At 62.6% G+C, this 26465-nt stretch overlaps 2 protein-coding genes across 9 annotated transcripts in view; both read left to right on the top strand.

The window, feature by feature from the left end:
• Positions 1-18502, top strand: part of PLEKHA6 (pleckstrin homology domain containing A6) — a 29617-nt gene extending 11115 nt beyond the window's left edge. The window contains exons 2-26 of one of the 8 annotated variants that reach the window (XM_068995961.1): positions 853-933; positions 1084-1198; positions 1297-1401; positions 1485-1557; positions 1886-1986; positions 4229-4404; positions 4618-5118; positions 5753-6242; positions 6633-6719; positions 9142-9222; positions 10396-10464; positions 10765-10845; positions 11123-11272; positions 11565-11660; positions 12397-12508; positions 12641-12780; positions 13369-13521; positions 14605-14731; positions 14831-14919; positions 15183-15380; positions 15468-15632; positions 15781-15914; positions 16128-16270; positions 17082-17206; positions 17492-18502. In XM_068995961.1, the coding sequence (XP_068852062.1) occupies positions 1097-1198; positions 1297-1401; positions 1485-1557; positions 1886-1986; positions 4229-4404; positions 4618-5118; positions 5753-6242; positions 6633-6719; positions 9142-9222; positions 10396-10464; positions 10765-10845; positions 11123-11272; positions 11565-11660; positions 12397-12508; positions 12641-12780; positions 13369-13521; positions 14605-14731; positions 14831-14919; positions 15183-15380; positions 15468-15632; positions 15781-15914; positions 16128-16270; positions 17082-17197 (3489 nt within the window). In that variant the 5' untranslated portion in view covers positions 853-933; positions 1084-1096 and the 3' untranslated portion in view covers positions 17198-17206; positions 17492-18502. Of the gene's footprint in view, positions 1-852; positions 938-1083; positions 1199-1296; positions 1402-1484; positions 1558-1885; positions 1987-2772; positions 3427-4228; positions 4405-4617; positions 5119-5752; positions 6243-6632; positions 6720-9141; positions 9223-10395; positions 10465-10764; positions 10846-11122; positions 11273-11564; positions 11661-12396; positions 12509-12640; positions 12781-13368; positions 13522-14604; positions 14732-14830; positions 14920-15182; positions 15381-15467; positions 15633-15780; positions 15915-16127; positions 16271-17081; positions 17207-17491 lie in introns of those variants that run through there. The other 7 variants (XM_068995956.1, XM_068995957.1, XM_068995963.1 and 4 more) reach the window with 7 other exon arrangements.
• A 2878-nt stretch (positions 18503-21380) lies between these two features.
• On the top strand, positions 21381-23552 carry GOLT1A (golgi transport 1A). The gene is made up of 5 exons (XM_068995805.1): positions 21381-21452; positions 21934-22025; positions 22105-22283; positions 22375-22438; positions 23231-23552. The coding sequence occupies exons 1-5, from the start codon at positions 21428-21430 to the stop codon at positions 23267-23269; spliced, it is 399 nt and encodes a 132-aa protein (XP_068851906.1). The 5' UTR covers positions 21381-21427; the 3' UTR covers positions 23270-23552.
• Positions 23553-26465: the final 2913 nt, after the last annotated feature.

Raw genomic sequence — 26465 nt, 5'->3', positions numbered from 1 at the left:
CAGCTGTACCCAGTGCCAGGGAGGCAGCAACAGCTTGTGTTGGGAATCCTGGGATGATGTTTGGGGTCTGTGGGGTCCTGGGGTGGTTTTTGGGGTCTGGGGAGTCCTGGGCTGGTGTTTGGGGTCTGGAGGGTTTCACAGCCCCGCGTGGCCAGGTGACCCTGCTCAAAGCCTCGAGGTGCTTTAGAAATGGCTCCGAGAGCAGCCAGGGGAGGAGGTGACATTGGGGACGTCGCTGCAGGCACAGCCCTGGATGGGCCATTGCTGCTGCTGCCGCTGCTGCAGCGACCTGTGAGGGTGGCCGGTGGTGACAGCCGGGATGTGGCAGCAGCAGGGAGGGGAGCTCGGCCACCACAGCCCCGGGCACTTCCTGGGAAACGCCAGTGACCTCTTTGAGTGTCCAGGGAAGGGAACGGAGCTGGGGAAGGGGCTGGAGAATCCTGGGTGGGCTCAGCCTGGAGAAAAGGAGGCTCAGAGGGAGCTTCTGGCTCTGCACGACTCCCTGACAGGAGGGGGCAGCCAGGGGGGATCGGGCTCCGCTCGCCATCCCGGGCAGCGTCCGATTCAGTGGATGTGGCACTTGGGGGCACGGTTTGGTGCTGCTGGGTTAATGGTTGGGCTCGGTGATCTTGGGGAGATTTCCAACCTTAATGATTCTGTGGTGCCGTGGAGGATCCTAAGCCTGGGATTAGCGGGGTGCTCGGGGCACGGGAGGGGGTGCCAGCCCCGGTGCCAGCCCCGGTGCCAGCCCCGGTGTTGGCGTGGAACCAGCAGAGCAGCAAATGTGGTGCCAGAGGGACTCTGTGGGGGACATGGGGACTCCTAACACCCACCCCATCACTGTCCCCACAGCCACAATGAAAGGAGGAACACCTTCCTGCACCCAGTGACGGGACAGCTCCCCGAGGACACCTCAAGGCTTGACTTGCCCAAGTAGGTCGGCTCCCAATCCCCTTGGTCCCGAGCGGGTTGGGACGGGGGAGCCAGGGCGGGTGAGGTTCTGGGGGGCTGGGAATGGTGGGGGAACAACTCCTGCAGGGTGGAGAGACACAGATCCTCTGATCCCGCTCTCTCGTGTCACAGACAGAGCTCGGACATGTCCAGCAAGGCGGGCAGCAAGCGGCCGGCCACCGTCCCCAGCGAGCCCCCCAACCACGCCATGGTGTCGGAGGTGCCCCCGGAGCGCCCTGGAGGCCGGGTGAGTGCTGGGGGCTGCGTGGCACGGCTGTCACCGGCTCAGACAGGGAGCCAGGGACCCCAGCCCGGGCACTGAGCATCTCCTGTCCCCCCATGCAGGCTCCGCGCTCGTCCCGCAAGGGCATCGCCTTCGGGAAGCGCTCCAACTCCATGAAGAGGAACCCCAACGCCGCCGTCACCAAGAGCGGGTGGCTCTACAAGCAGGTACCCCCCCGTGCCACCCCTTCCTGGCCCCGCAGAGCCCCGGGACCACCCGGAACGCTGCTCTCACCGCCCCTCTCTCACAGGCCAGCTCGGGGGTGAAGCAGTGGAACAAGCGCTGGTTCGTGCTGGTGGATCGCTGCCTCTTCTACTACAAAGGTACGGCCACCCCGGTGTCCCCAGTGCCACCAGCTGCGTGCCTCCAGCACTCCCAGGCTCTTTCCCTGCTCCAGCCTGTTTTTCCCGGTGTTTGCCGCGCCGAGGGGTTAATCCTGAGCTTTCCCCGCCTCCCTGGCAGCTCCCGGGCTCGGCCCGGGGCCGGCATCAATAATTGAGGAGGTTGTTTGTGAGCCAGGCCGAGCTGCGGGAGCAGCAACAGGCAGGGAGGCGATCCCACAGGTGGGACGGAGCCGGGGGATGAGGGAGGGGCTGTGCCGGGGGTCCCTCCGAGGGTGTAACCCCAGGATTCACCCTCCCCCCTCCCCAGACGAGAAGGAGGAGAACATCCTGGGCAGCATCCCCCTGCTCAGCTTCCGCGTGGCCGCCGTGCAGCCCTCGGACAACATCAGCAGGAAGCACACGTTCAAGGTCAGTGCCTCTGCCGGGGCTCGCAGGGGACAGGGGTGGCACTGGGGTGGCACTGGGGTGGCACTGGTGATGCTGGCAGGGTCCCCGCTGCTCTGGTGGCTTTCTTGGTGACGGGGCATGGAGCACGCCGGGGTGAGCCCCATGGATACCCTGCGGATCTGGGGAAGCTGGGACACAGCAGTGTCCCCAAGGTCACCACCCCCCACCCGCAGGGCTCTGCTGGGTGCTCCCACCCCTCTCCCCGCCCTGCTTTCCCCTCTCCATCGCTGCTGCCCCCACCGACCTCTCCCAGCGGCTGCTCCGGGAGCCGAGCACGGAGCTGTCCCCGATTCCAGTTCTGTTTTAGCTGCTTGACTGGCAAAAGTGGCACCGGAAAGGGGGGAGCCTGCACCGAGTGGCTGCTGTGGGGCTGGAGAGGGGAGCAGGGAGAGGTGGCGGCGGCTGCTGCTCCCCCACATCCATCCCTGGCAGGGTCTGAGCTTCCCTGGCACTTTTTGGCACTGCTGGGCGCCTTTGGCATCACCGGGAACCTTCCCCAGCCCAGCTGCTCGTGCTGCCCGTGGTCGTGGGTCCCTTTGGCACGCCCTTGTTGATCCCAGTGTGCCCTTCCTGTGTCCAGAGCCGGTGCTGGGCTCCCCACAGGGCACTGCGGAGGAGTTTTCCCAGTTTAAGGAAGGGATTTTTGTAGCTGACCCCCTCTTAAACCTGAATTTAGGCTCAGCTGAGTGGGGTTTAGGGAGGAGGGGTAGGTCACACGTGGGGTCTGCCATGTGCAATGCCCACACTGGTGTCACCTTCCGCAGGTGACAGCAGGGAAATGACCTGGGGATGTCCAGGGAGGAGCTGAGGGAGCTGGGAAAGGGGCTCAGCCTGGAGAAAAGGGGGATCAGGGGGAATTTCTGGCTCTGCACAACTCCCTGGCAGGAGGGGGCAGCGGGGCAGGATTTGGGATCTTATCCCAGGGAACAGGGACAGGAGGAGAGGGAACGGCCTCAGGCTGGGCCAGGGGAGGCTCAGGTTGGACATCAGCAGGAATTTCCTCATGGAAAGGGTTGGCAGGGGCTGCCCAGGGAGGTTTGGAGTGCCCATCCCTGGAGGTGTCACCTGGACGTGGCACTCAGTGCTCAGGGTGGGGATCGGGCACAGCTCGGACTCGATGATCCCGGAGGGATTTTCCAGCCCCAATAATTCTGCGATTCTGTAAAATCTCTGTTGCCTTGTGGGGGAAAAACCTCACAGAGCTGAGCTCAGCAGCTCCTGAGCTTTGGGAGGATGGCTTTGTCCAGGGAAGGGCAGAGAGGTTCCCATCCCACTCCTGCTGACCCCGTGTCTGTGTTTCCTCCTCCTCCTCCTCCTCCTCCCTCGGTGGGCGAGGATGCCGGGCCAGGAGGGGTCTCTCGGTGCCACCCACCACACCAGCACCCAACCACCGCCACCTAGGTAGTACCTTCTTGTGTTTCTGGTGCATGCAGACGCTGAGGGACCCCTGGGGCTCGCTCTGCTCCTCCCTCCCACTAATCCAGGGCATGTATCCCTTCGATTCCATCTTTCCCTCTGCCTGCAGAGCTTCCAGAAGTGCATGGGGGGGCTCAGGAGGTGAACTCTGTGGGGCACGGCGGCTGCATGCTCTGGGGAGGATGGAAACTCAAGGGAGGGGTTTGATCAGACCTCATTTTTCTGTTTTATTTCTTTTTGTTTTTTGAAGAGATTGAACCCTGACATTCTTTCAGGAGGAAAACTCCCAATTCCTCCCTTTTCGTCCTCCTCGCTTTCCCCCATCCCTTCCCACAGGGGGGAAGGTGGAAGCTTCAAAAAGGCCCTCGAATGAAAGGCTCTTTCCAGCACATTCTGGGCAGAGAATGGGCACCAACTTGGATCAAAACCAAATTTTTTCCTCCCAAAATATTTCCTGGGCCGAGAAACCACCTTCCCCCTCCCCCTGCATGGATCACGCTCCTCCGCTGCTGCCGCTCTCGCTGGGCCAGGGACCCTTTGCCACCCCAATATTGGGGTGCTGCTCCTTTCAGGGGGCTCCTGGGGAGGGCTGGTCCCAAAAATTCTCTGGGAGTGACTGCAGGGGGGATAAAACCCCGCTGTGAGGGCCTGCAGAGCTTCCCTCCCGCTTGGTGGCCGCACACAGAGGCGAAAGAGCTTCTCCCGGAGCAGCAGGATGCGGTGCCAGGCTGGAAGCGGAGCTCTCACCCTCATGTCTGTGTCTCTCCCGTTCTGTGCCCCCCTGCAGGTGACGGTGTGCTGGGTGCAGGAGCCGCCGGCGGGTAACGGGCAGTCCCTGTCTCCCCAGGCCGAGCACGCCGGCATCCGGACCTACTTCTTCAGCGCCGAGAACATGGAGGAGCAGGAATCCTGGATCCAGGCCATGGGCGAGGCCGCCCGGGTGCAGATCCCCCCAACTCAGAGGTCAGCACCCAGTGCCACCCCACTGCCCTGCCCTCCTGGGGACGCACCGCTGTCCTCGCTTCACACCCGGGGACATTTGGGGCCGTGAGGGAACCTCTGGAGCTGGGGGAGCAGTGACCCCCCATGGCTCAGGGAGGGCCAGGGCATTGCCGGCCAGCCCAGGGGCACTGCCAAGGGTTGGTGACCCCTCCGTGGTGTCTCGGCACCCCCCAGGCACGAGAAGCCGGACTCGGAGAACATCCCCCCCAGCAAACACCACCACCACCACCAGCACTGCAACGCCGCCCACCGCGAGCAGCCCAAGGCCGAGCCCGACGCCAAGACCCGTGGGGAGGGCGACGGCCGCGGCTCGGAGAAGATGGAGCGGAAGCCGTCGGAGCGGCCGGACGGCAAGAAGGAGCCTCTGGCCAAAGCCAACGGCCTCGCCGGGCCGGAGCCGCCCTCGGAACCGGGCAGTCCCTACCCCGAGGGGCCGCGGGGACCGGCGAGCGCCGAGCGGCCGGCACAGCCCAACGGGTGGCCGTACCCCTCGCCCAGCCGGCCCGGCAGCACCGCCTTCCCCGCGGGGGGTGACGGCGACAGCGGGGCCCAGCGCCGGGGTGTCACCCCCAGGTCCCACCCCGAGAAGGTGGCCCAGCGCAAGAGCTCCATGACGCAGCTGCAGCAGTGGGTGAACTCCCGCCGCGCCACCGGGCCCCCCGAGGAGCTGCGCAGGTGAGGGGTGCGCCAGGACGCTCCTTTGGTCCGGGCTTGGTCCCTCTGGGAATGTTCTGCCCCTTCTCGTCTGCTTTGTGCCCTCCTGGGGGGCCAGAAAATCCCATTTCTGGCTCTGCTTTCTTCTTTCTCTCCCTGTGGCAGCTCTGAGCTGGGTGTGGGACACCCCAAAAAGCTGAGGAGGGTGGGGGTCCCTGGGTGGAGGGAGGCCAGGATGGGAAACCACCGCAGGGCCCTTTGGAGCCACCTCAGTGTCCTCGTAGGAGGGGCACGAGGAGAGGAGGCCACCACGAGAGCCCAGGGAGGAGGAATTCCATGAGGAGGAGCTCCCATGGAGTCCCTGGGATGAGAGACGCCAGGAGGGGAGGCCACCACAGAGTCCCTGGGAGGAGGAATGCCAGGACAGGAAGCCACCTGGGTGTCCTTGCAGGAGGGACACGAGGAGAGGAGGCCACCATGAGATACCAGGGAGGAATTCCACGAGGGGAAGCTCCCATGGAATCCCTGGCAGGAGGAACACCATCCATCCACCTTTCCTGGTGTCCGAGCCTCCTCTCGGGCTATCCCTGCCCACCAAGACCCCGGGCACTGCCCACCGCCAGCCCAGCTCTGACCTCTCTCTCCCCCTCCCCAGCCCCACCAGGTTTTACCCCGTGTCCCGCCGGGTGCCCGATTATTACTCGCCCTACTCGCCGCAGTACCCCGAGGAGTACCAGTACTACCCGCCGGGCGTGCGCCCCGACAGCATCTGCTCCATGCCCGCCTTCGACCGCGTGAGCCCGCCGTGGGCGCTGGACGACAAACGCCACTCCTTCCGCAACGGGGGTCCCTTCCACGCCGCCTTCGGCCGCCAGGAGGTCCCGCTGTGGCTGCCGGCGCCCGGGAGGCCTCCGAGCTACCTGGACGAGGTGGACGCGGCCTCGGGCTCGCTGCGGAGGATGTCGCTGCAGCCGCGCTCGCGCTCGGTGCCGCGCTCGCCCAGCCAGGGCTCCTACGGCCGCGCCAGGGTTTACTCGCCCGTGCGCTCGCCCAGCGCCCGCTTCGAGCGGCTGCCGCCCCGCGGGGATGAGATCTACGCCGACCCCGCCACCTTCGTGATGCGCAGATCCATCAGCTCGCCCAAGGTCAGCGCCCACCTGCCGGGGCGGGGAGGTGGGGCAGGGGTGTGGCTGTGTCCTGGATGTGCCCCTCTGTGGGCACAGCCTGGCCTCAAAGTGCCTCCACAAGCCTGTGGCTTGCAGAAGAGGGTGGGTTTGGGGTCCTTGTTGCCATCCTGCAAAGGTTCCCTGGTGGTGTTTGTTTGATGGGGTGGGGTGGGGTGGGATGGGGTGGGATGGGATGGCATGGGATGGGATGGCATGGCATGGGCATGGGCATGCGATGCTCAGGGCTACCACAAGGTGTTCTCCCAAAGAGGGAGCGCTGGTGTCCCTGTCCCTCTCCTGTCCCCTCCTGTGCCCTCTCCTCCTGTGCTGTGTCCCTGACTTTGGGCTGGGGGTCCCCTCTCTCCGCAGTACGATTATCTGGGTGACAGGCGGCCCGTCCCGGCCGGGATGTACCCGTACCACTTCCCAGCGTCCCCCACCATCCATGACAAAATGGTACGTACCTGCTGGCCCAGGGGGTGACCCTGTGACCGCAGACCCCACCCCGGGCACGTGGGGCAGTTTGGGGGGTCCTCACTCAGGTGGCCAGGGAGGAACCAGAGCACTCCAGGGGCAGCTTGGCAGATCGGAGCTGGGCCTTTTATTGGTGTGTCCGGTCCCTCCTGGCCATTCCTGAGGGAAGTCCATGTGGAAAGGCCCCCTCTGTACAATGGGACACCCTCGGACCCCCAAAGCCCAAACCTCTCCCGCTCTGCTTCCTCACATCTGGCCACAGCTGCTGCCTTCTCCTGCCTCGTGTCCCCTCCCGGACCTGGGGGGTGACACCGGGAGGTCCCCCCACATCCCAAAACCCCAGGACAGGACCGCCAGAGGAGGGAGAAGCCTGAATTTCACCACACCCCACCCATGCTGCCCATCCATCCCCGCCACCGCCGCAGGCAGGGTCCCCCCGGAGTGAGCGGCGCGGGGTGCGAGGGGCACATTCCCAGCAGCATTCCCGATCCAGGGGCCATTCCATAGGCTCCCCCCTAACCGCTTTGCTTCTTCTTTTATTGTGTTTCGCTGCTCGTTTCTTGCCTGCTGGCTCCTGGTAGGATGAACTTTTAGACCTTCAGTTGCAAAGAAACCTAGAATATTTGGACCAGCAGGTAGGCGCAGCTGGCTGCCAGCCTCACCTCACCGGCTGCTTCTTGTCCCCGTGTGCCCCCCGTGTCCCTGTCCCCTGCCATCCATTCTCATCCCTCCCGGCATTCCAGCGGCATTCCAGCGGCAGGAGTTGTCTTTTTTGGTTTCGCTTCTCTCCATCCTCCGCATCCGTAGGGCCGCTCATCGCTCGGCAGAAAAGTGTCCCCCCCCTCCCCCTCTGGCAGTGCCTCCGTGTGGTGTGGTGGAGTTTTGGGGGGAGTTTGGGGGGAATTGGGGCAGAGTCCAACATTTCTGGGGGCTCTGGGAGCTGTCCTGGAGCTCAGGGGGTGCAGTGGCTCTGGAATGCCCGCAGGTTGGTGCTGGACACCTGCAGGGTGCCAGCGTGGCCGTGCTGTCCCCAAATCCGGCAGCTTTGCTGCTGTAGAGGCCCCAGGGTGTCCCCCGTGCTGGGGGTGGCCAGGTGACCCGTGGGAACCGTGGTTTTGATGACGTGGTGGCACTTTGGAGGCAAAAAGTTTGGTGCAGGTGGGTGCCAAGTGCCCCAAACCCAGCAGCGCTCAGGTTTTTTGGAGGAGTTTTTGGAGGAAAACCCTGAATTTTGCCAGGGGTTTTTGGAAGAAAACTGCACTGACTTCATCCCACAAGCGTGGGGAAGGGGATACAGCCGGGAGACCCCGCAGGGATGTGTCCAGGCAGTGGCTAAAGCCACAGCCGGGCACAGGAGCTGCCGGCCAGCACCGCAGCCCGGGCCAGGCTGGCACGGAGGGAGCCGCTCCCGGCACGATCCCATTAGGCTGCAAATCTCCCGTGGCTGGGATCTGTGTCCACCTTGGAGCGGGGCCAGCGCTGGGCAGGAGCACTCGCTGCAGCAATAAAAGCTCCCTGCGCTGTCTCGCAGCCGCCGGCAGCGCCGCAGCCTCTCCCCGGCTCTTTAAAACGCTCCCTAAAAAGGTTTGGCATCTCCTCCTCCTCCTCCTCCTCCTCTCCCGCCGGCCTCTGGAAAGGCTGATTCGGAGTGACGCTGTCAGCGGCCTCTTCTCAAACATCCTCCTGCTCTGTTTTCTCTCTCCGTCCTCGCCCTCGGCTCCCTGGCTGCACCCCCAGCGGGGTTTGGGCCCTGTTTTGGTGACAAAGTGTTGTCACCCTTTGGATTTCGGGGTTCCCAGGTGCCAGGGGCTCCCCTGGAATGTCCTGCTCGGGGCTGGGCGCTTCGGGAGGAGCAGAGGAAGCGGTGGAGCTGCGGTGCTGGTGACTTGAGTGGCTTTGTCACCTGGCACCGAGGCAGCCACGGGCACCACTGGCTGTGTGCCGCTGGTTGGGGGCTGTGCTGTCCCCGTGGAGCAGCACAGAGCTGCCCAAACCGTGCCTGGCAGCAGGGAGGTGCCATTCCCGGTGCCACCTGGAAAAGGGGACACTGCTGTCCCCAAGCCCAGTCACCTCCCTAATGCCCAGCTGGGCACGGAGCCGTGGGGCAGCGCCAGGGCCCGTCCGTGTGTCTGTCTGTGTGCCGGCCCACGCTGCTGCCGTCCCTGTCCGAGCTCGTGTCTGTCTGTGCCGTCTGCTCCGAGCTGGCTCCGTTTTATCCGTGTTTTCCCCCCAAAAAAGCACCCCGAGGGCACTAAACAGAACAGCAGCGCGGGGCCACAGCTGGAGCCCCTGGGCCACCTCAGGAGGTGACATTTTGCATCCTGAGGGTTCCTGGACCGGTCGCCGACAGCACAGGCGCATGTCCCCCGCTGACCTCTGCCCTTTCCTTCCCTGTGTGCCGCAGATGAGCGAGAGCGAGACCCTCATCACTATGGTGAACAGGATGGTGGAGACCTCCTCCCCTAGGGCCCAGCTCTACATGCAAGTAAGGCTCCGGCCACCAGGCCCCGCATGGCTCGTGCCTGGCGGCCGTGTCGGCCACCCCCGCGCCACCCGGGGCCACCTCCTGCCATCGCCACTCACGCAGCAGCCGCGGCTCTGGCACATCCCGCTCTCGGGGGGAGCGCTGGTCCATCCCAGGCTTTGCTAATCCATCCATGAGCCATTCCCAGCCGGCAAATCCTCGAGCTGCCAGCGCGAGGTGGGGACGGAGCTGCCCCCGGGGGACTCTCGGACGCGGGGCTTGGCTCGTCCTTGGTTTGCGAGGAGGAGGTGTGGGGTGACAGGAGTGCCGCTCTTAAACCAACGGAGTCGTTCCTGAGACAGGGAGAGGGAACAGCCTTTTCCCCTGGGAATGTTCCCAGCACTGGGATAATCCCTGCAAGGTCACATCGCTTGAGTCCCCTCACCCGGTGCCACCCACCCCGCGTTGTGCTGCCCTGGGCACCTCCTGGATGGGATTTTCCACCAAAAAACGGCGCCTGTTTCCATCTGATGGCAGCGGGGATGTGCTGGAGGGTGAAACAGGAGCTCCCGGGATGCTGCAGCATCCCGATCCACCCGGCTCTGCCTCCAGCCCCGCGGGCATTTCCCAGATCCGGATCCATTTGCATCATCCCAGAGTTTTAAATGGTCCTAAAGCACCCTCTCTGCTTTCTAGCAATAATGATCCCCTCCTTCCTATCTCTTGCCTTTCATCTCCAGCTCTTGGAGGCATTTAATTGCTGAAAGTCCCATCAGTAATTGAGATTTCCAGGAAAGGAAAATGACTCACGGAGGAGCCGGGCGGGGGTAAACAGGCCCTGCCGCAGCAGCTGCTGATTTATGGGTGCTCCCACTCCGCCGAGGTGGAATTACAGCTCAGCCGCGCTGCCTTTTGTTTTCCCTGCCTCTGGAATGGTGGCGGTTAATGGTTCACGAGGCATCTCCTTAAGCTTGGAGAGGGTGGCTCTGGATCGTTCCCGTTGGGAACGGGCAGGGCGAGGCTGGGACTTCATCCCAGTGACTCCCGACTGATGGGGAGCATCCACCGCCTCCGGGGCTCCGCTCCGGCCTCCTTTTCCCGGCTCGCAGGGATAGGAGAGAGGGGCTGGGAGCTGCCTCCCGTTCCCTGAGCATCCCGGGGTGGGGCCGGGCTCACCCCTCGCTCTGCTTGCAGGTGACGCCCTTCCCGGAGGCCTACAGGGACACCCTGCACCCCTACAAGATCAGCGAGCAGGACACCGATGTAAGAGCAAATCCTGTCCCCTCTCCGTGTCCCCTGTCTCCACGGGCAGAGCTGTGCCCGCTGCTCCCGGCTGCTTTGATCTCCTCAGGGATAAATCCTCCCCTGAGTTTAGATCTTGCCCCATCTCCCAGTTGGCCCCGTGTCACCCTGAAGTCCCTGCAATGACAGCAGGAGGTTGGAAACCCTCCCCAGAGCCAATCAATCAATCCCACCCCGTGTCCTGGCTGCATCCCATCTCTCCCAGTGGGATTCTCATCCTCCTCATCCTCTCCCCCCTTTCTCTCTTCCCCGCTGGCGCAGAAGCTGCTGGGGAAGCTCTGCGAGCAGAACAAGGTGCTGCGGGAGCAGGAGAGGCTGGTGCAGCAGCTCCGGGCAGAGAAGGTACGTGGTGCCACCTCAGGTGGCCACACGGGGACCTGGCGGTGGCACCTGCGTGGTGGGGAAGTGACACGTCACCACGGGAAGGTTTGGGTTGAAGGGACATTAAAAACATCTCCAACCACCCCTGGGCCTCTATCCCAGCTGCTCCAACCTGGCTTTGGACACTTCCAGGGATGCGGCAGCCATTTGGGGACATTTCTGAGCTGGGGGAGAGGCTGTGGCATTCTCTGTGTGTTATTGAGCAGCCAGGACCTGGTGGCTCCGTCTGTTCCCGCAGGAGAGCCTGGAGAGTGCCCTGATGGGGACGCACCAGGAGCTGGAGATGTTCGGGAGCCAGCCTGCCTACCCGGAGAAGCTGCTGCACAAGAAGGAATCGCTCCAGAACCAGCTCATCAACATCCGGGTGGAGCTGTCCCAGGCCAGCACGGTAACAGGGTGGGGGGGGGAGGGATTTGGGGCCCTTTTGTCCCTTCCCGGATGGAAAACAAGCAGGGAAAGGGAATTCCCCTCGGCTGGCTGGGGGCCAGAGGAGCCAAAGTCCTTCACTGGCCACAAAGCAAATTGGGCACCCTCCAGGTGCCACCTCAGCTCCTGGTTCTGTCTCTGCCGTGCCCTGGGTGACTCAGAGCTTGTTCCCACTGCTGTCACCCCCTCCCCAGCTCGGGGGGCTGTGCTGGGTGCCAAAGACCCTCCTGATCCACCCCCCACTGTCCCCTCAGGCCCTGGCAAACAGCACGGCCGAGTACGAGAGTCTGGAGAGCGAAGTGTCCACCCTGCATGATGACCTCTGGGAGCAGCTGAACCTGGACATCCAGGTGAGAGGGTGCCCTCTGTCACCCCTGAACCCGGACATCCAGATGAGGGTGTCCCCTGTGATCACTGAACCCAGACACCCAGGTGAAGGTGTCCCCTGCCACACCTGAACCCAGACACCCATGTGAGAGGGTGTCCATGTCACCCCTGAACCCAGGCACCCAGGTGAGGGTGTCCGTGTCACCCCTGAACCCCCGGACACCCAGGTGAGAGGGTGTCCTCTGTCACCCCTGAACCCAGACACCCACGTGAGAGGGTGTCCATGTCACCCCTGAACCCAGGCACCCAGGTGAGGGTGTCCGTGTCACCCCTGAACCCCCGGACACCCAGGTGAGAGGGTGTCCTCTGTCACCCCTGAACCCAGACACCCAGGTGAGGGTGTCCCCTGTCACCCCCGAGGTCCCCCATGGAGGTGGAATCTCCCTCTGCTCCATGCCCAGTTCTCCATGCCCAGCCCTCACATCCAGCTTTGGCCACCGTGGGCACTCAGTGTGCCATTGACCCCAAAGTCCCCCCCAGCTGCCCCCAGCCCAGATGGGTTCCTGGGGAGCAGCTCCAGTCATCCCAGCAGGATAAAAATCCTGGGGGTGATGGTTCCGACCCCTCCAGGCCGTGTCTGCCTCAGTCGGGACCCCCAGTTCCTGTGGCTCACTTTGGGGCTGGGGTCCAGCTTGGTTTGGGGCTGGCACTGGTGCCCCTGGGACCCCTCTGAGCGCTGCCTTCTCCCCCCCAATCCAGAACGAGATGCTCAACCGGCAGATCCAGAAGGAGATCTGGCGGATCCAGGACGTGATGGAAGGGCTGAGGAAGAACAACCCCTCCCGTGGCACTGACACTGCCAAGCACCGAGGTGAGGGGGGCTGTCCCTGACCCCAAATTGTGCGGGGGGTGTCCCCTATGAGCTGCTGCTCAGGGAGGTGAAGACCCTCATTATTATCCTATAATTATCTTATAATTATCTTATTGCTGCTCTGCTCCACAGTGGCTCTGGGCCCCTCGGGGACGTACAGCTCCAACAGCCCCGCCAGCCCCCTGAGCTCTGCCAGCCTCACCAGCCCCCTGAGCCCCTTCTCCCTCATCTCCGGCTCCCAGGGATCGCCCACCAAGCCAGGCCCCGGCGAGGTCAGTGACCCTGGGTGTCCCCTCTTTGTCCCCAGCAGGTGCCAGCAGGGGATTGGGGGCTGCTGGGCACCGGGCACGGAGCTGCCTCCCCTCGTGGCTCTGCCTGGGGGCACCATTTTGGTGACGTGGATGGGCCCTGGTGTCACCTGGTGACTTTGGGGTCTGTGGTCCTTGCAGGGCTGTGGGTCCGGAGGGATGGGAGCTGCTCAGCTCCAGCTTTTGGCTCCAGGAGCAGCTCCTGGTGCCACCACAGCCCCTCTGAGTGCCGTCACTCAGGGCTGGTGCCACCTTCACGCACAGGAAATTTATTTAGGGTGGAGTTTGGGGACTCCCCAACCCCACCTGGCTGCACAGAGGTGCTGCTGGTGTCCCCAAGTGCTGTCGAGAACCTTCATTTGGGCACCCCCCGAGCCCTGCCCGGCCCTGGGGCCGAGCAGCAGGGACACCGAGAGGGACACGGCCGCCGCGGAGTCACTCCCTCCTCCATCCCTTTCTCCAGGACGTTCCCGCCTCGTGTTGTGCCTCGGTCTCTTCTCTAACTCTCTCTTCCTTCTCTGCTCTCACGCCTCCCGCTCCTGCCCGCCCCAGGAACCAGGCCCGCCTCGACCTCCCCTCCCCAAGTCCTACGTCCCCCTGGAGTCTCCTCCGGCCGTTCCTCCGCTGCCCAGCGAGAGCCGCCTCTGGCCCTACCCCGCCTCCCCTTCCTGGCACCAAGGCGGCGGAGAGGCCAAGCGGGGACAGGTACCGAACCCTGCAGGGCAGCTGCCACCCCGTCCTCCTCCTCCTCCTCTTCCTCGTCACATGGGATGAGGCAGGACACGGAGCTGCCCGCCCCAAATCCGCGGGGACAGCGTGGAGGTGACACTTGGTGCGGGGACAGCTCTGCACGCCGCGGCCCTGCCACACCCCTGGTGTCCCCTGCAGGTCGCCACCCCCTGTGCTCGCTCGGGACAGGGATTGTCCCCTCCTGCTGGGGAGGTTGTCCCCTGGCATTGCCCTCTCTGCTTTGCTCTGCCCTCACCTCTGTCACTGTCCTTCCGTGTCACCGCTCCCCGTGTGGCGCTGGCAGGCTCCGAGCCCCCCGTGCCAGGGCAAACCTGCACTCGGGAATTCCGGGTGACACCCCGGCCGTGCGTGGGGCTGGGTGTGGACACGGGTGACACCAGTGTCCTCACAGCCGCGGCTCTGGATGTGTGGCCATGAGGAACGCAGTGGCCGTGTCGAGCTGGGAAGGGACACGGTGCCAGCTCAGGTGGCACTGCCAGCTGCTGTGGGTGGCACTGTGGTGGCTGCGTGTGGATCCAGGGGTGTCAGGGTGCATTTAGGGGGACACATTGGGCTGCTGGGCCTGTTGTCACACCCCTCTGTCACCCCAGCAGTTCCCGGGCTCTTCTCATGGGATGCCAGAGGGGGCGGACCCCAAAACTGACCCTTTGCTGGTCCTTCTGCCCCTGTGTGACCCCATCCCCTCCCGTGGGCATGGGGTGCTGCTGGCACCCAGCACAGAGCCAGGATGTCCCTGTCCCTGAGCTCCTGGGGGCTGTGGAGGGGTTGTCACCTTACAGGAACCTTTGTCCCATCCTGTGGGGACAGCAGCAGGTGCCCAGCCCTGACAGGATGGGACACAGCAGGGACAAGAGCAGAGCCCCCTCAGCCCCTGTCCCCACGATTTTGGGGTGCTCTGGTCCCACCTGGCTGCTGTCCGTGTGTCCATGGAGTGTGTCCGTGCTCTGTTTGTCACCTCAAGAGCAGCGGGTGTCCCCAGGCAGAGCGTGGCCCTCAGGCAGGACTGGAGCTCACTGGGGACCTTTTTCCCCCCCACAGCCCAAACCAGGCTTCGAGCAGAGCAAGAAGGAGCCCCCCCGGCCCAGCCCCCCCGGCCCCGCACCCGAGGGGCTCCCGCAGAGCCGGACAGAGCAGGATGGGGACAAACAAGCGGCTCTCAACAAGGGTACGGCACTGGTGACACCCAGCAGGACCTTGGGGGTGGCACTGGGACCCTGCCCGGGGTCCCCAAGGGTTCATCCTGGCGTTGTGGTCTCCCCCGCAGTGGGAATTGTCCCCCCCAGGACCAAGTCTCCGGCGGAGGACGAGGTGGTGTCCAGGAGGAACGGCCTGGCCAACGGGCTCAGCTCCCGGGTAAGGCTCAGGTGGAGGGGCTGGGCTTGCCTGGGGGGGCTGGGTGAGCCAAGGGGGGCTTTGCTGCAGCTTGGGGACAAGAGCGTGTGGCTGTGTGGCTCCGTGTGTCACCACCCACCTCCTGGAGACCCCCATCCCAGGAGTGACATCCCAGGAGTGACATCCCCCGAGTGGCATCCCAGCGGCTCATGGCAGAGGGGTGTGGCACTGGGAAGATGTCACCAGCCACCAGCAGGTGACCTTGAGGCTGGGCTTGTCCCCAGGAGAGACCCAAGAGCGCCGTGTTCGCCACCGAGACCAAGGTGAAGATGAGCGTGGAGGAGCAGATCGACCGCATGAAGCGGCACCAGAGCGGCTCCATGAAGGAGAAGCGGCGCAGCCTGCAGCTCCCCGGGCCCCAACAGCTCCCCGGCCCCCAGCCCGATGCCCCTGGCCCCAAAACCCCTTCCTCCTACAAGGTGGTGAGTGCGGGGCCGCAGCGGGGTGGGACGGGTGACAACGCACCACCCAGTCCGTGGGGACGCTGAGCGGGGCGCGGTCCCTCGCAGGTGCGGCGGCACCGCAGCATCCACGAGGTGGACATCTCGGACCTGGAGGCCGCGCTGCGCTCCGACGAGCCCGGCAAGGTGTACGAGACGCCACAGGAGGAGATCGCCCGGCTGCGGAAGATGGAGCTGGAGCCGCAGCACTACGACGTGGACATCAACAAGGAGGTGAGGCCGGGATGGCCCCGAGTGTCCCCGGGGTGGTCACACCCTCCTCTGGCAGCATCCTGGAGCTGCGTCCGGGCAGTGCTGGAGGGGGGGCGGGTCCCCAGTGTCCGGCACAGGGCACTTGCCCAGCTCTTCCCGCTGTTCCCAGCTCTCCACGCCGGACAAAGTGCTGATCCCTGAGCGCTACGTGGAGCTGGAGCCGGAATCGCCCCTCAGCCCCGAGGAGATGAAGGAGAAGCAGAAGAAGGTGGAAAGGATCAAGACCCTCATTGCCAAATCCAGGTGAGGCTGCAGTGCCCACGCCAGCCATGCCAGGGGTCATCCCGAAGGGAAGTGACCACCCACCTCCACCCCTTCCCTGACCATTCTAAGACCACCCACCCACCTCCACCCCTTCCCCACCCATCCCAGGGGGAATCCCCCACCCCTCTGCCCCCCTTCCCAGCCCACCCCAGGCATCCTGGCAGGGGTGCTGATGCCAGGTGCTATTCCCAGCCTGCAGAACGTCATCCCCCTGGGCGAGGGGGAGGTGGACACCCCCCAGGACCCCGAGATGCAGCTGCAGGAGCAGGAGAAGAGGATCGAGATCTCGTGCGCCCTGGCTGCCGAGGCCTCGCGCCGCGGCCGGATGCTCTCGGGTGAGGAACGGGGAGGCTCGGAGGGTCGGATCCTGCAGATCCTTGGGAGAATGATGCCAGGAGAGCAGCAGGGTGAAGGCAGGTGCAGGTTTGGCAGCGTGGCAAGGCGTCAGTGGGCAGGAGAGAGGGCATTCGTGGGACAGGGCATCCCTGAGCAGTGGGAGAGGTGATGCCAACAGCTCCTGCCACGCCTGGGGCTGCCTGCCCTGAGATCCTGGGATGGAGCAGCCCTTCCAGCCGGGCACAGCTTCCAGCGCCTTGCTGGGAGCGTTTGCGAGGGTGGGAGTGCCTGGCTGGGTGGCATGAGGTGGCATGAGGTGGCACGGCGTGGCTGAGCAAGCATGGTGACACCCCATGCCCAGGGGATTGTGGTGGCACTTATAGCCGGGGGAATTACGGTGGCATGGGCTGGCACATCGTGGCCGTGCATGGTGGCACTTGATGCTGGGGGGATTGTGTTGGCACACCTTGCCCAGGTGAGCACGGTGACGTCCCCTACCTGGCTGACCGCAGTGTCACACCGTGCCCGCGTGCCCGTGGTGTCCCACCATGCCTTGTCCATGAGGAGCCCTGCCGGGAGCTCACGTGTGCGTGCTGTGCCCAGCTGTGGCTCTCTGTCCTTCCTGCCAGCTGTGACTGCTTCTCCTGCCAGCTGTGGCTCTGTCCTGCCAGCTGTGACTCTTTGCCCTACCCGCGCTTGCTTCCCCCCTTTCCTTCCTCCCTCCTCGCTGCTCCCTGTCCCTGCCCAGCCCCGCCGTGCCCTCCCCGCCGCCCGCCTCCTTCACTCCCTTCTCCCGTTTCTCGTTTCCAGCTCAGTGCGCTACCCCCAGCCCTCCCACCTCCCCAGCCTCCCCGACTCCACCGACCAACCCCCTCTCGTCCGAGCCGCCCCGGGCCGCCGACAGCAGCCACCTCATGCGGGTGTGAGCCTGTGACGTAAGCACCTCTCTCTCTCTGACCTCATCCCCTCCATCCCTTCGCTCCCGCTCGCATCCCCCGAGCCACGTCAGCCCCGGCTCCTCCATGGACCGAGCGTCCCCCCGCCCAGGCCAAGGGGGCCGTGCAGGGTGGAAAAGGGGATCCCAGCATGAAATCCGGGGGGGTCCCAGCATCCCCCGGCTCCCTTGGAGCCAAATCCCCGCCGGGTTTGCCACAAGGGGTGGGCACAGGGTGGACCCCACCCTGCTCAGCCTCTCTGTCCTGTCCTGTCCCCCCCCCCAGCTCAAGCCCTGGCTGCTGCCGGCGCCATCAAGTTCCACGGGGCCACGTTTTAGTCCCCTCCTGAGGTGACACCGAACCTCTCGCCTCCGTCCTCGGTTCTCCCGGACCCCCTTCCCTCCGTCCGATGGCGGGACCACGCGGGAGATGTGGCACCGACGGGAGCGGCGGCTCTGACCCGTCCCAAAGAAACGGGTGGGGGCTGGGAGTTGTCCCCAAGGAGCCCCCAGGGCTGTCAGTGGCCACAGGGACAGCTGTGACAGTGGCCACCGGCCCAGCGGGGAGTACAGGACTCCTGGGATGTCCCCCCAAGGTCTGTGAAGGGGTTCTTGGGGTGGGGACCGGCCTGTCCCCAGCATGGATGGTGCTCCCACCTTCCACCACACCTGGATGCTCCTCCTCGGCTCCTCGGGCATGGTTTCCCTTCCCTGATCCCGACTTTGAACCCATCTGTGGCACTGCTGGTGGCTCAGCCGGAGGAAAAAGGGGACAGGATGGATGGAGGTGACACTGTGGGGACACGGAGGTGCCCAGAGCGCTCCAAGGGCTCTCCAAGCACGGAGCGGGAGCTCTGGGCAGGGATGGGGAGCAGAGCAGGGAATTGGGGTGCCCGGTGGGATAATGGAGCTGTGGGGTCGGCAGGGACTGGAGGAGGGGTTTGGGAACAGCGGGGTCGCCTCGGCTGCCCTATCCCGCTGTCACCCTCCACAAATCCCTCCCCACGTCTCCCCCGAGCCCTTCCCGTTGCTCTCCAGCCCCTTCCAGCGGTTCGGGTTTCCTGTAGCAAATCCCCCCTTTTCTTTATCGTCCTGGAGGGTGGGGAAAAAGCAGAATCCCTGGAAGGACGTGAGGGTGGCAGTGCTGGGGTGGGCAGGGAGGACGGAGCCAGGAGCTGAATCCCAAATCCCAGATCCCAAATCCCACCCATCCCTCCTGGGCCGATGCCAAACCCCCCCCCAGGACCGCCCCGCATCCCAATCCTCCCCATCTTAGCAATACTTGTAGGATCCCCGGAGCCCTAAATCCCGCAGCCGAGCCTCCCTCAGCCCCTTTAGCTCATAAAGCTGGCCCTTTATTTTGCTATTTACATGCCTTAATATATGTTTGATGGAAATTCTACATTTATAATATATATCTATATTCGGTTTTTCCTCTTCTTTTCCCGGGAAAAGCTCGTGCCGAGCTCTCTCTTCTCCGCAGGGTTTGTTCCTGCCAAGAAAAAAAAAGCAAATTCTTTGCCAATTTATCAGAGGGGGAAGGGGGGAAAAAGGAAAGAAAGAAAGAAAAAAAAAAAACAAAAAAAACCAAGGAAAAAAAAAAAGGAAAAAAACCTATTTAAAAAATATATCTATTTTTTCTGCTTTTATGAAAAGCAAATTTATTTAAAATAAAATATACAGAGACTGTAAGTTTGAAGAGAGGATGAGTTTATTTCCCTGTGTCCCCTGAGCTCCCCAGCTCAGGTCACCGGGGCAGACCCCCCCTTGCTGTGGGGACACCTTGGGGACATCCTGAGGTGGCTGTGGGGCAGCAATTCCCATCTCGGGGATCCAGAGATGATCCCAAAGCTCCCATCCCAAAGCCACCGGACGCTGTCCCCAAAGTGTGACCCGGCCGCGATTTTATTTTATTTAAAAAAAAAAAGAAAAAAAAAAGACGAGAAAAAAAAAAGAAAAAAAAAAAAAGAGAAAGAAACCAAACCTTAATTAATTAATTAATTAATTTTATTTTTGGTTATTATTTTTCATAAACACTTCATAAACCAGTGACTCGTTAACCCGGAAAGGATTTGCATCGGGAGGAAATAAATCTATTTATGCATTCGGGGAGGGTGGGACGGGAGGGATTTGGTTTTCTGGGATATTTTCCTAGTGGTAGAGAAATAAAAATATCTATGAAACAACAACGTTTTCCTGTCTTTTCTTTTTTTTTCCAGAGGGGACCTTGGATGTGGATTTTAATGTTGGATTGGAGGCAGAGGCTGAAGGGGCTCCGGAGGCAGCTCCTCCTCTCCTTCCTTGGCTTTTTTTGGGATTTTTTTTTTTTTTTTCCCACTCGGGTTGATTTGGGGATGAAATTCCCATCCCCGGGCAGTTTGTGGGGATAAATTTTGGGACTATCTGGGTTTGGGTGGCTCTGGGGTGACAGAGGTGACACGGGGACCCTGTGTTGGGTCTGCTGGAGCCGCTATTCCCACACCAACCGGCAAATCCGGGGACCTGTGGCATTCCCAAAACCCCCATGGGGCAGCCTGGGATCTGTGGGATCTGTGGGATCCACAGGAATCCACGTGAGCTGGGACCTCCACTGTCCCCACGGTGCCACTTGGCCACCCCAAGGAAGCCAACATCTCCCTGGTTTTCCCTATTTTGGGGATCCATCCCATCCCAGGGAGTTCATCCCACTGGGATGGGGGAAGCAGGACCAGCAGGGTCTGGTGGTCACAAGCCACCGTGTCCCCCATAGAGCCACCGTGTCCCCTGGAACCACCATATCCCCCATAGAGCCACCACATCCCCCATAGAGCCACCGTGTCCCCTGGAGCCACCATATCCCCCATAGAGCCACCGTGTCCCCTGGAGCCACCATGTCCCCTCTGGGGACACCATGTCCCCCTTAGAGTCACCAGGTCCCCCACATGTGTCCTCCCTGGGGCCACCACATCCCCCTGGAGCCACCATGTCCACCTTGGAGCCACCACATCCCCCTGGAGCCACCATGTCCCTCTGAAGCCACTATATCCCCCACAGAGCCACCATGTCCCCTCTGGGGACACCGTGTCCCCCTTAGAGCCACCATGTCCTCCCTGGAGCCACCAGATCCCCATGGAGACACCGTGTCCCCTCTGGAGCCACCACATCCCCCTGGAGCCACCGTGTTCCCCCTAAAGCCACCACATCCCCCTGAAGCCACCGTGTCCCCCTTAGAGCCACCATGTCCCCCACAGAGCCACTGTGTCCCCTCTGGGGCCACCACATCCCCCTGGAGCCACTGTGTCCTCCTTGGAGCCACCACATCCCCCTTGGAGCTACCGTGTCCCCTCTGCAGCCACCATGTCCCCTTGGAGCCACCGTGTCCCCTCTGAGGCCACCACATCCCTGTGGGGCCACTGTGTCCCCCACAGAGCCACTGTGTCCCCTCTGGGGCCACCACATCCCCCTGGAGCCACCATGTCCCTCTGAAGCCACTATGTCCCCCTTGGAGCCACCATGTCCTCCCTGGAGCCACCAGATCCCCCTGGAGCCACCAGATCCCCATGGAGGCACCATGTCCCCTCTGGAGCAACCACATCCCCCTTGGAGCCACCATGTCCCTCTGAAGCCACCAGATCCCCATGGAGACACCATGTCCCCCACAGAGCCACCGTGTCCCCCTGAAGCCACCATGTCCCCTCTGGGGACACCACGTCCCCCTGAAGCCACCATGTCCCCCTGGAGTCACAGTGTCCCCCTGAAGCCACCATATCCCCCTGAAGCCACCATGTGCCCCACAGAGTCACCATGTCCCCTCTGGGGACACCGGATCCCCCTGGAGACACCGTGTCCCCTCTAGAGCCACCACATCCCCCTTGGAGCCACCATGTCCCTCTGAAGCCACCAGATCCCTCTGGAGCCACCACATCCCCTTGGAGCCACCGTGTTTCCCCTGAAGCCACCACATCCCCCTGAAGCCACCGTGTCCCCCTAAAGCCACCACATCCCCCTGAAGCCACCACATCCCCCTGAAGCCACCGTGTCCCCCCTAAAGCCACCACATCCCCCTGAAGCCACCATGTCCCCCACAGAGCCACCGTGTCCCCCCGGAGGAGGCGCCGTGGGCGTTCCCGGGGCCGTTAATGATTCCCAGGATGACGTGGGGACTAAAGGGCTTTTCCAAGGGTCACTCTGGCAGCGGGGCCACCCTCGCCCGGCCTCGCCCAGCCCTGTCACCACCACCAAGATGGTGTCCCTGAGCGACTTCCAGCGTAAGCAGCCGCGCCGTGGCCGTGTCCCGGCAGGAATTCCCATCCCTGCGGGATCCGGGAGCTCCGTGGGAACATTTGGCAGCTCCAAGTCCCGGCTGGGAGCTGCTGGATGGGGTGGTTGGGGCAGGGAGGGGTGAGATGGAAATGGGGACGTGGGGAGGAGCAGGGAGGGCTGGGGACCGGGAGGATTTCCTGGATCATCCTGGGATCATCTCCAGCCTTTGCTGCCGCTGCTCGGGGAAAGGCTGCACGCGGTTTTCCCGCTGATTTTTCCTCTGTGGTTTATGATTTATCCGGTGCCCTCAGGGACTTCTGGAGCACCAACAGCCTCCTCCAGGCCTGGCCTGGGTGCAAAGGCTGTTCCTGAGCTTTGGAGGCAAATCCAAAGGGGATTTTTGGGAAGGAACGGGAGAGGGAGGTGCTGATATGGGGCCTGAGGTGCGGAGCTGAGCCCTCAGCTCTGCTCTGCTGCTCTCCACAGGGATCGGAGTGGGCCTGGTCGGCTTCGGCCTCTTCTTCCTCCTCTTTGGGATCCTCCTGTACTTCGACTCAGTGCTCCTGGCTTTTGGGAATGTGAGTAGGGCCAGGCCGGGGGTGCCCACAGCCGGATCAAGGAGCTGCCCTGACCCTCTCCTCTCCTTCCTCCTCCCAGCTCCTCTTCCTCTCCGGCCTGGTCTTCATCATCGGCTTCCGGAGGACCTTCACCTTCTTCTTCCAGCGGTCCAAGCTGAAGGGCACCAGCTTCTTTTTCGGGGGGCTCATCGTGGTCCTCATGCGCTGGCCGATCCTGGGGATGCTGCTGGAGGCCTACGGCTTCATCTCCCTCTTCAGGTGTGGGATGGGATCCTCGGGATGGGATCCTCAGGATGGGATCCTTGGGAATGCTCCCAGGAGCTCAGCAGGGTCTTTTGTATCCACACAGGAGCTTCTTCCCGGTGGCTTTTGGGTTTTTTGGCTCGCTGGCAAACATCCCCCTGCTGAGCCAGGTGAGAAGGGGCTGGAGACCCCTCAGGGGCTTCAATCCCTGGTGGGATCCATCCCTCTGTGCCCCTCGGGGTGGGTGATCCCTGGTGGGATCCATCCCCCTGTGCCCCTCAAGGCCTTCAATCCCTGGTGGGATCCATCCCCCTGTGTCCCTCGGGGTGGATGATCCCTGCTGGGATCCATCCCCCTGTGCCCCTCAGGACGGGCAGTCCCTGCTGGGATCCATCTCCCTGTGCCCCTCAGGGCCTTCAATCCCTGCTGGGATCCATCCCCCTGTGCCCCTCAGGGTGGGCAGTCCCTGGTGGGATCCATCTCCCTGTGCCCCTCAGGGGCTTCAATCCCTGGTGGGATCCATCCCCCTGTACCCCTCAGGGTGGGCAGTCCCTGCTGGGATCCATCTCCCTGTGCCCCTCAAGGCCTTCAATCCCTGCTGGGATCCATCCCCCTGTGCCCCTCAGGGCCTTCAATCCCTGCTGGGATCCATCCCCCTGTGCCCCTCAGGGTGGGCAGTCCCTGGTGGGATCCATCCCCCTGTGCCCCTCAGGGCCTTCAATCCCTGCTGGGATCCATCCCCCTGTGCCCCTCAGGGTGGGCAGTCCCTGGTGGGATCCATCCCCCTGTGCCCCTCGGGGTGGGTGATCCCTGCTGGGATCCATCCCTCTGTGCCCCTCGGGGTGGGCAGTCCCTGCTGGGATCCATCCCCACGGATGGGATTGCCCCGGGAATGTCACCGTGGTGTCCCCGGGGCTGCACGGGTGGATTTTTCTGCTAATCCCGGTCTGTCCCCGCCTCAGCTCCTGCAGAACATGGGGGACAGCGGCTCCATGGTGTGACCTGACCAGTTCTGGGCTGAGTGGCTGCCATGGGACAGGGTGAGGGCCCCGGGTGCGGCTGTCCCCGAGAGCTGGTGGCTCTCTTGTCCCCAGGACCCTCAGTGCTGGCCAGACCCCCTCCCCAGCAGGGATGGTGTCCCCTCACCGTGCCACGGAGCTCCTGAGCCAGGCTCCAGGGTCCAAGGGCTGTGCCAGGCTGGATTCTGCAATTCTTGCACTTATTTAATTCTTTTCTGTGGAAGATTTAATTTAATAAAAAAATGCCTGAAAGTGAGCTCGGACTTGGCTCCTTTCCCGTGGCTCAAGGCTTGTCCCAGCCCTGGCACCTCCCGGTGCCACCAGGAGGCATCGTGGCCGTGGCTGGAGGTGGCACAGGGACCTTCCCATGGCCGTGGCACAGGGACCTTCCCATAGCTGGAGGTGGCACAGGGACCTTTCCATGGCCGTGGCACAGGGACCTTCCCATGGCTGAAGATGGCACAGGGACCTTCCTGTGGTTGGGGATGACACAGGGACCTTCCCATGGCTGTGGCTGGAGGTGGCACAGGGACCTTCCCATGGCTGTGGTTGGAGGTGGCACAGGGACCTTCCCATGGCTGGAGGTGGCACAGGGATCTTCCCATGGCTGGAGGTGGCACAGGGACTTTTCCATGGCTGGAGATGGCACAGAGACCTTCCCATGGCTGGAGATGGCACAGGGACCTTCGTGTGGCTGGAGATGGCGCAGGGACCTTCCCATGGCTGTGGCACAAGGACCTTCCCATGGCTGGAGATGGCACAGGGACCTTCCCGTGGCTGGAGATGGCACAGGGACCTTCCCATGGCCGTGGCACAGGAACCTTCCCGTGGCTGGAGGTGGCACAGGGACCTTCCTGTGGCTGTGGCTGGAGATGGCACAGGGACCTTCCCATGGCTGGAGGTGGCACAGGGACCTTCCTGTGGCTGTGGCTGGAGGTGGCACAGGGACCTTCCTGTGGCTGGAGATGGCACAGGGACCTTCCCATGGCTGGAGGTGGCACAGGGACTTTTCCCTGGCCAGCCCTGGGACATCCCTGTCACTCAGCCGTGGCTGTGGCGCTGCCTTCCCGTGCATCCCATGGGATGAGGGCAGCCCGGGGCCCCGGGAGAGGCCGGGGGGGGGTTAGGAAAACACCCCCCTCCAACCCCATTAACATCTCCTGACCTGGGCGGGGCCCAGGCAATCACCCCGGCCGGGCTCAGCCACCCTGAAACAGCAAACAGGTTGGTAATTAACTAATTAATTAATTAATGAGGGGTTCTGGGCTGGGAGGGGGCCTGGAGCTGAGCTCTGTCAGCATCATGGACCAGGAATTGCTTTTCCTATAATCCCATTCCCTTTGGGATGAGCTGGACCTGAGGGATGGAGCTGGGGGTGATTTCCAGTGGTGGGCACTGGGATTTGAGCCAGAGGAACATCCCAGCACCCAAAATTCCTGGGTATCCCGTGCTTTCATCCCTGCTCCAGGAGGATCCAGGAGGACCCAGAAGGACCCAGGATACTCCAGGGAATGATCCAGGGCCGGATCAGGGAATGTTCACAGGGACACCTCCACGGCAGGAGCTCCCCCGGCTTCACCTCAGGGGGTTTTAAAGGAGTTCTTCTGCCCAGGCTGCCGAAATTCCTCTCCCCAGGAGAACAGGTCGGATAACTCGGCATCTCCACCAGCTGAGGTGGATCCCAGCCAGGTTTCCGGGAGCGCTGGGGAAGCTGGAGTTTAATTAAACCCAAAAGCAATCACATCAAAGCTGCTCCCTGCTCCGAGAGCCCTCCTTAACGTGCGGGAATTAATTAACGAGTTTGAGCTGAACCTGTTCCCTCTGGAGCCCGACGGGAGCTGGTGGCTCTGTGCCTGTTGTCACCCGGCTGTGCCCGATGCCACCGGCCCAGGTGTGCTCCAGGTGAAACCAAGGCTGGGAGCGGCTCTGGGCTCATTTGGGCACCCAAATCCCGGCCCAAGGAAGGAGATCCCAGTTTTTGGGTGCTTTGATGGAAGGGAAAATGAGATTCCTGGAGAGTCGGAGCCTCCTCAGTGCCTCCATTCCTGTCTTTGTTTTGCTGCAGCCAAAAAAAATCCCGATTTTCCTGCTGAGGATTCATTTCTAGGCCTTCACCAGAAGGAAGAGGCAGATTCCCAGAGGCAGCGTGTGCAGGATGAGGAGATTCCTGAGGTTTAGGGCCCCCCATCCGTGTGGAAGCGAGTGTGGAGGAACAGGAAATGTGCCCAGGTGATGGAAGGTGCCATCACCTCACCCTGCTGGGAAAACCAAGCCAAGGATGAGGAGATTCCCTGGATGGCATCGAGGGATCATGGAATCACGGAAAAGTTTGGGTTCAGAGGGATCTTAAAGCCCGTCCTATCCCAAAACCTCCCAAGGGACACCTTCCCTCATCCCAGCTTGCTTCAGACACTTCCATGGGGCAGCCACAGCTTTTCCAGGCGCGGAAGATCCGCAGGGAATGGCTGTGAACTCCCTCAGCCACGGCTCCTCTCCAGAAGATTTTTGCCGGGAATGTTTTCCCTCTGGCTCCGTAAATCCTCTCTCTGGCAGGGTTTTGGTGTCAAGCACAAGCTCTGGGTTTGCCCTGACGTCAATCCCCGAATTCCCCCGGTGCCGGTGCCATCCAGAGCCTCCCCTAAGCCCTTCCCAAAAGTTGTTTTTACGCCGGAGCTTTTCCGTCACCCAGGATAAGGATCCTCACGAGCCTCGTGTGTTTTTCACCAGCAGCGAATTCCGGGATTAGAAAAGCTGGAAAATGTCAGGGAAGGGCAGAAATTCTCCTCCTTTTTCTTGTGCTGCTCCAAAAGATCCCTCAAGAAATCAAAGCTGTTCAGCCAAACTTCCCAACGATTCCATTTGGAGCGGGAAGTGCTAAAAATCCTGGATTTGATTTTAAGGAAAGCACCCAGGAGAGAGGAATTAATTTATCCATCGAGATGGTTTCTCTCTGGGAAGCGTTCTCCTTCCATTTTCCCAATCATTCAACTCCCTGGAAAGCAGGCAGGAAAACTGGGAAGCATTTCCAAAATTGGGGAGCATTTCCCTGCTACTTCCAGATGAGCTGCTCTTTGTAGGATCCATAATCGGATAAAACCCCGGGATTTTGGAGCGAAATGCAGCAGGTTCCCCGCATGGATCCAGTGGATTCTGGATCCAGCAGGTTCCCCACATGGAA

Source organism: Aphelocoma coerulescens, chromosome 26 (genome assembly GCF_041296385.1).
Source record: "Aphelocoma coerulescens isolate FSJ_1873_10779 chromosome 26, UR_Acoe_1.0, whole genome shotgun sequence".
NCBI classification, from domain to species: Eukaryota; Metazoa; Chordata; class Aves; order Passeriformes; family Corvidae; genus Aphelocoma; species Aphelocoma coerulescens.
The sequence above is the reverse complement of the archived record's forward strand: the minus strand, read 5'-3'. Positions and strand labels throughout refer to the sequence as shown.

Coding starts and splice junctions, on each gene's coding strand:
- GOLT1A (XM_068995805.1), top strand. CDS start 21,428: ATGGTGTCCCTGAGCGACTTCCAGC. Junction 22,284..22,374: donor GGCTTCATCTCCCTCTTCAG/GTGTGGGATGGG, acceptor GTATCCACACAG/GAGCTTCTTCCCGGTGGCTT. Junction 22,439..23,230: donor ACATCCCCCTGCTGAGCCAG/GTGAGAAGGGGC, acceptor TCCCCGCCTCAG/CTCCTGCAGAACATGGGGGA.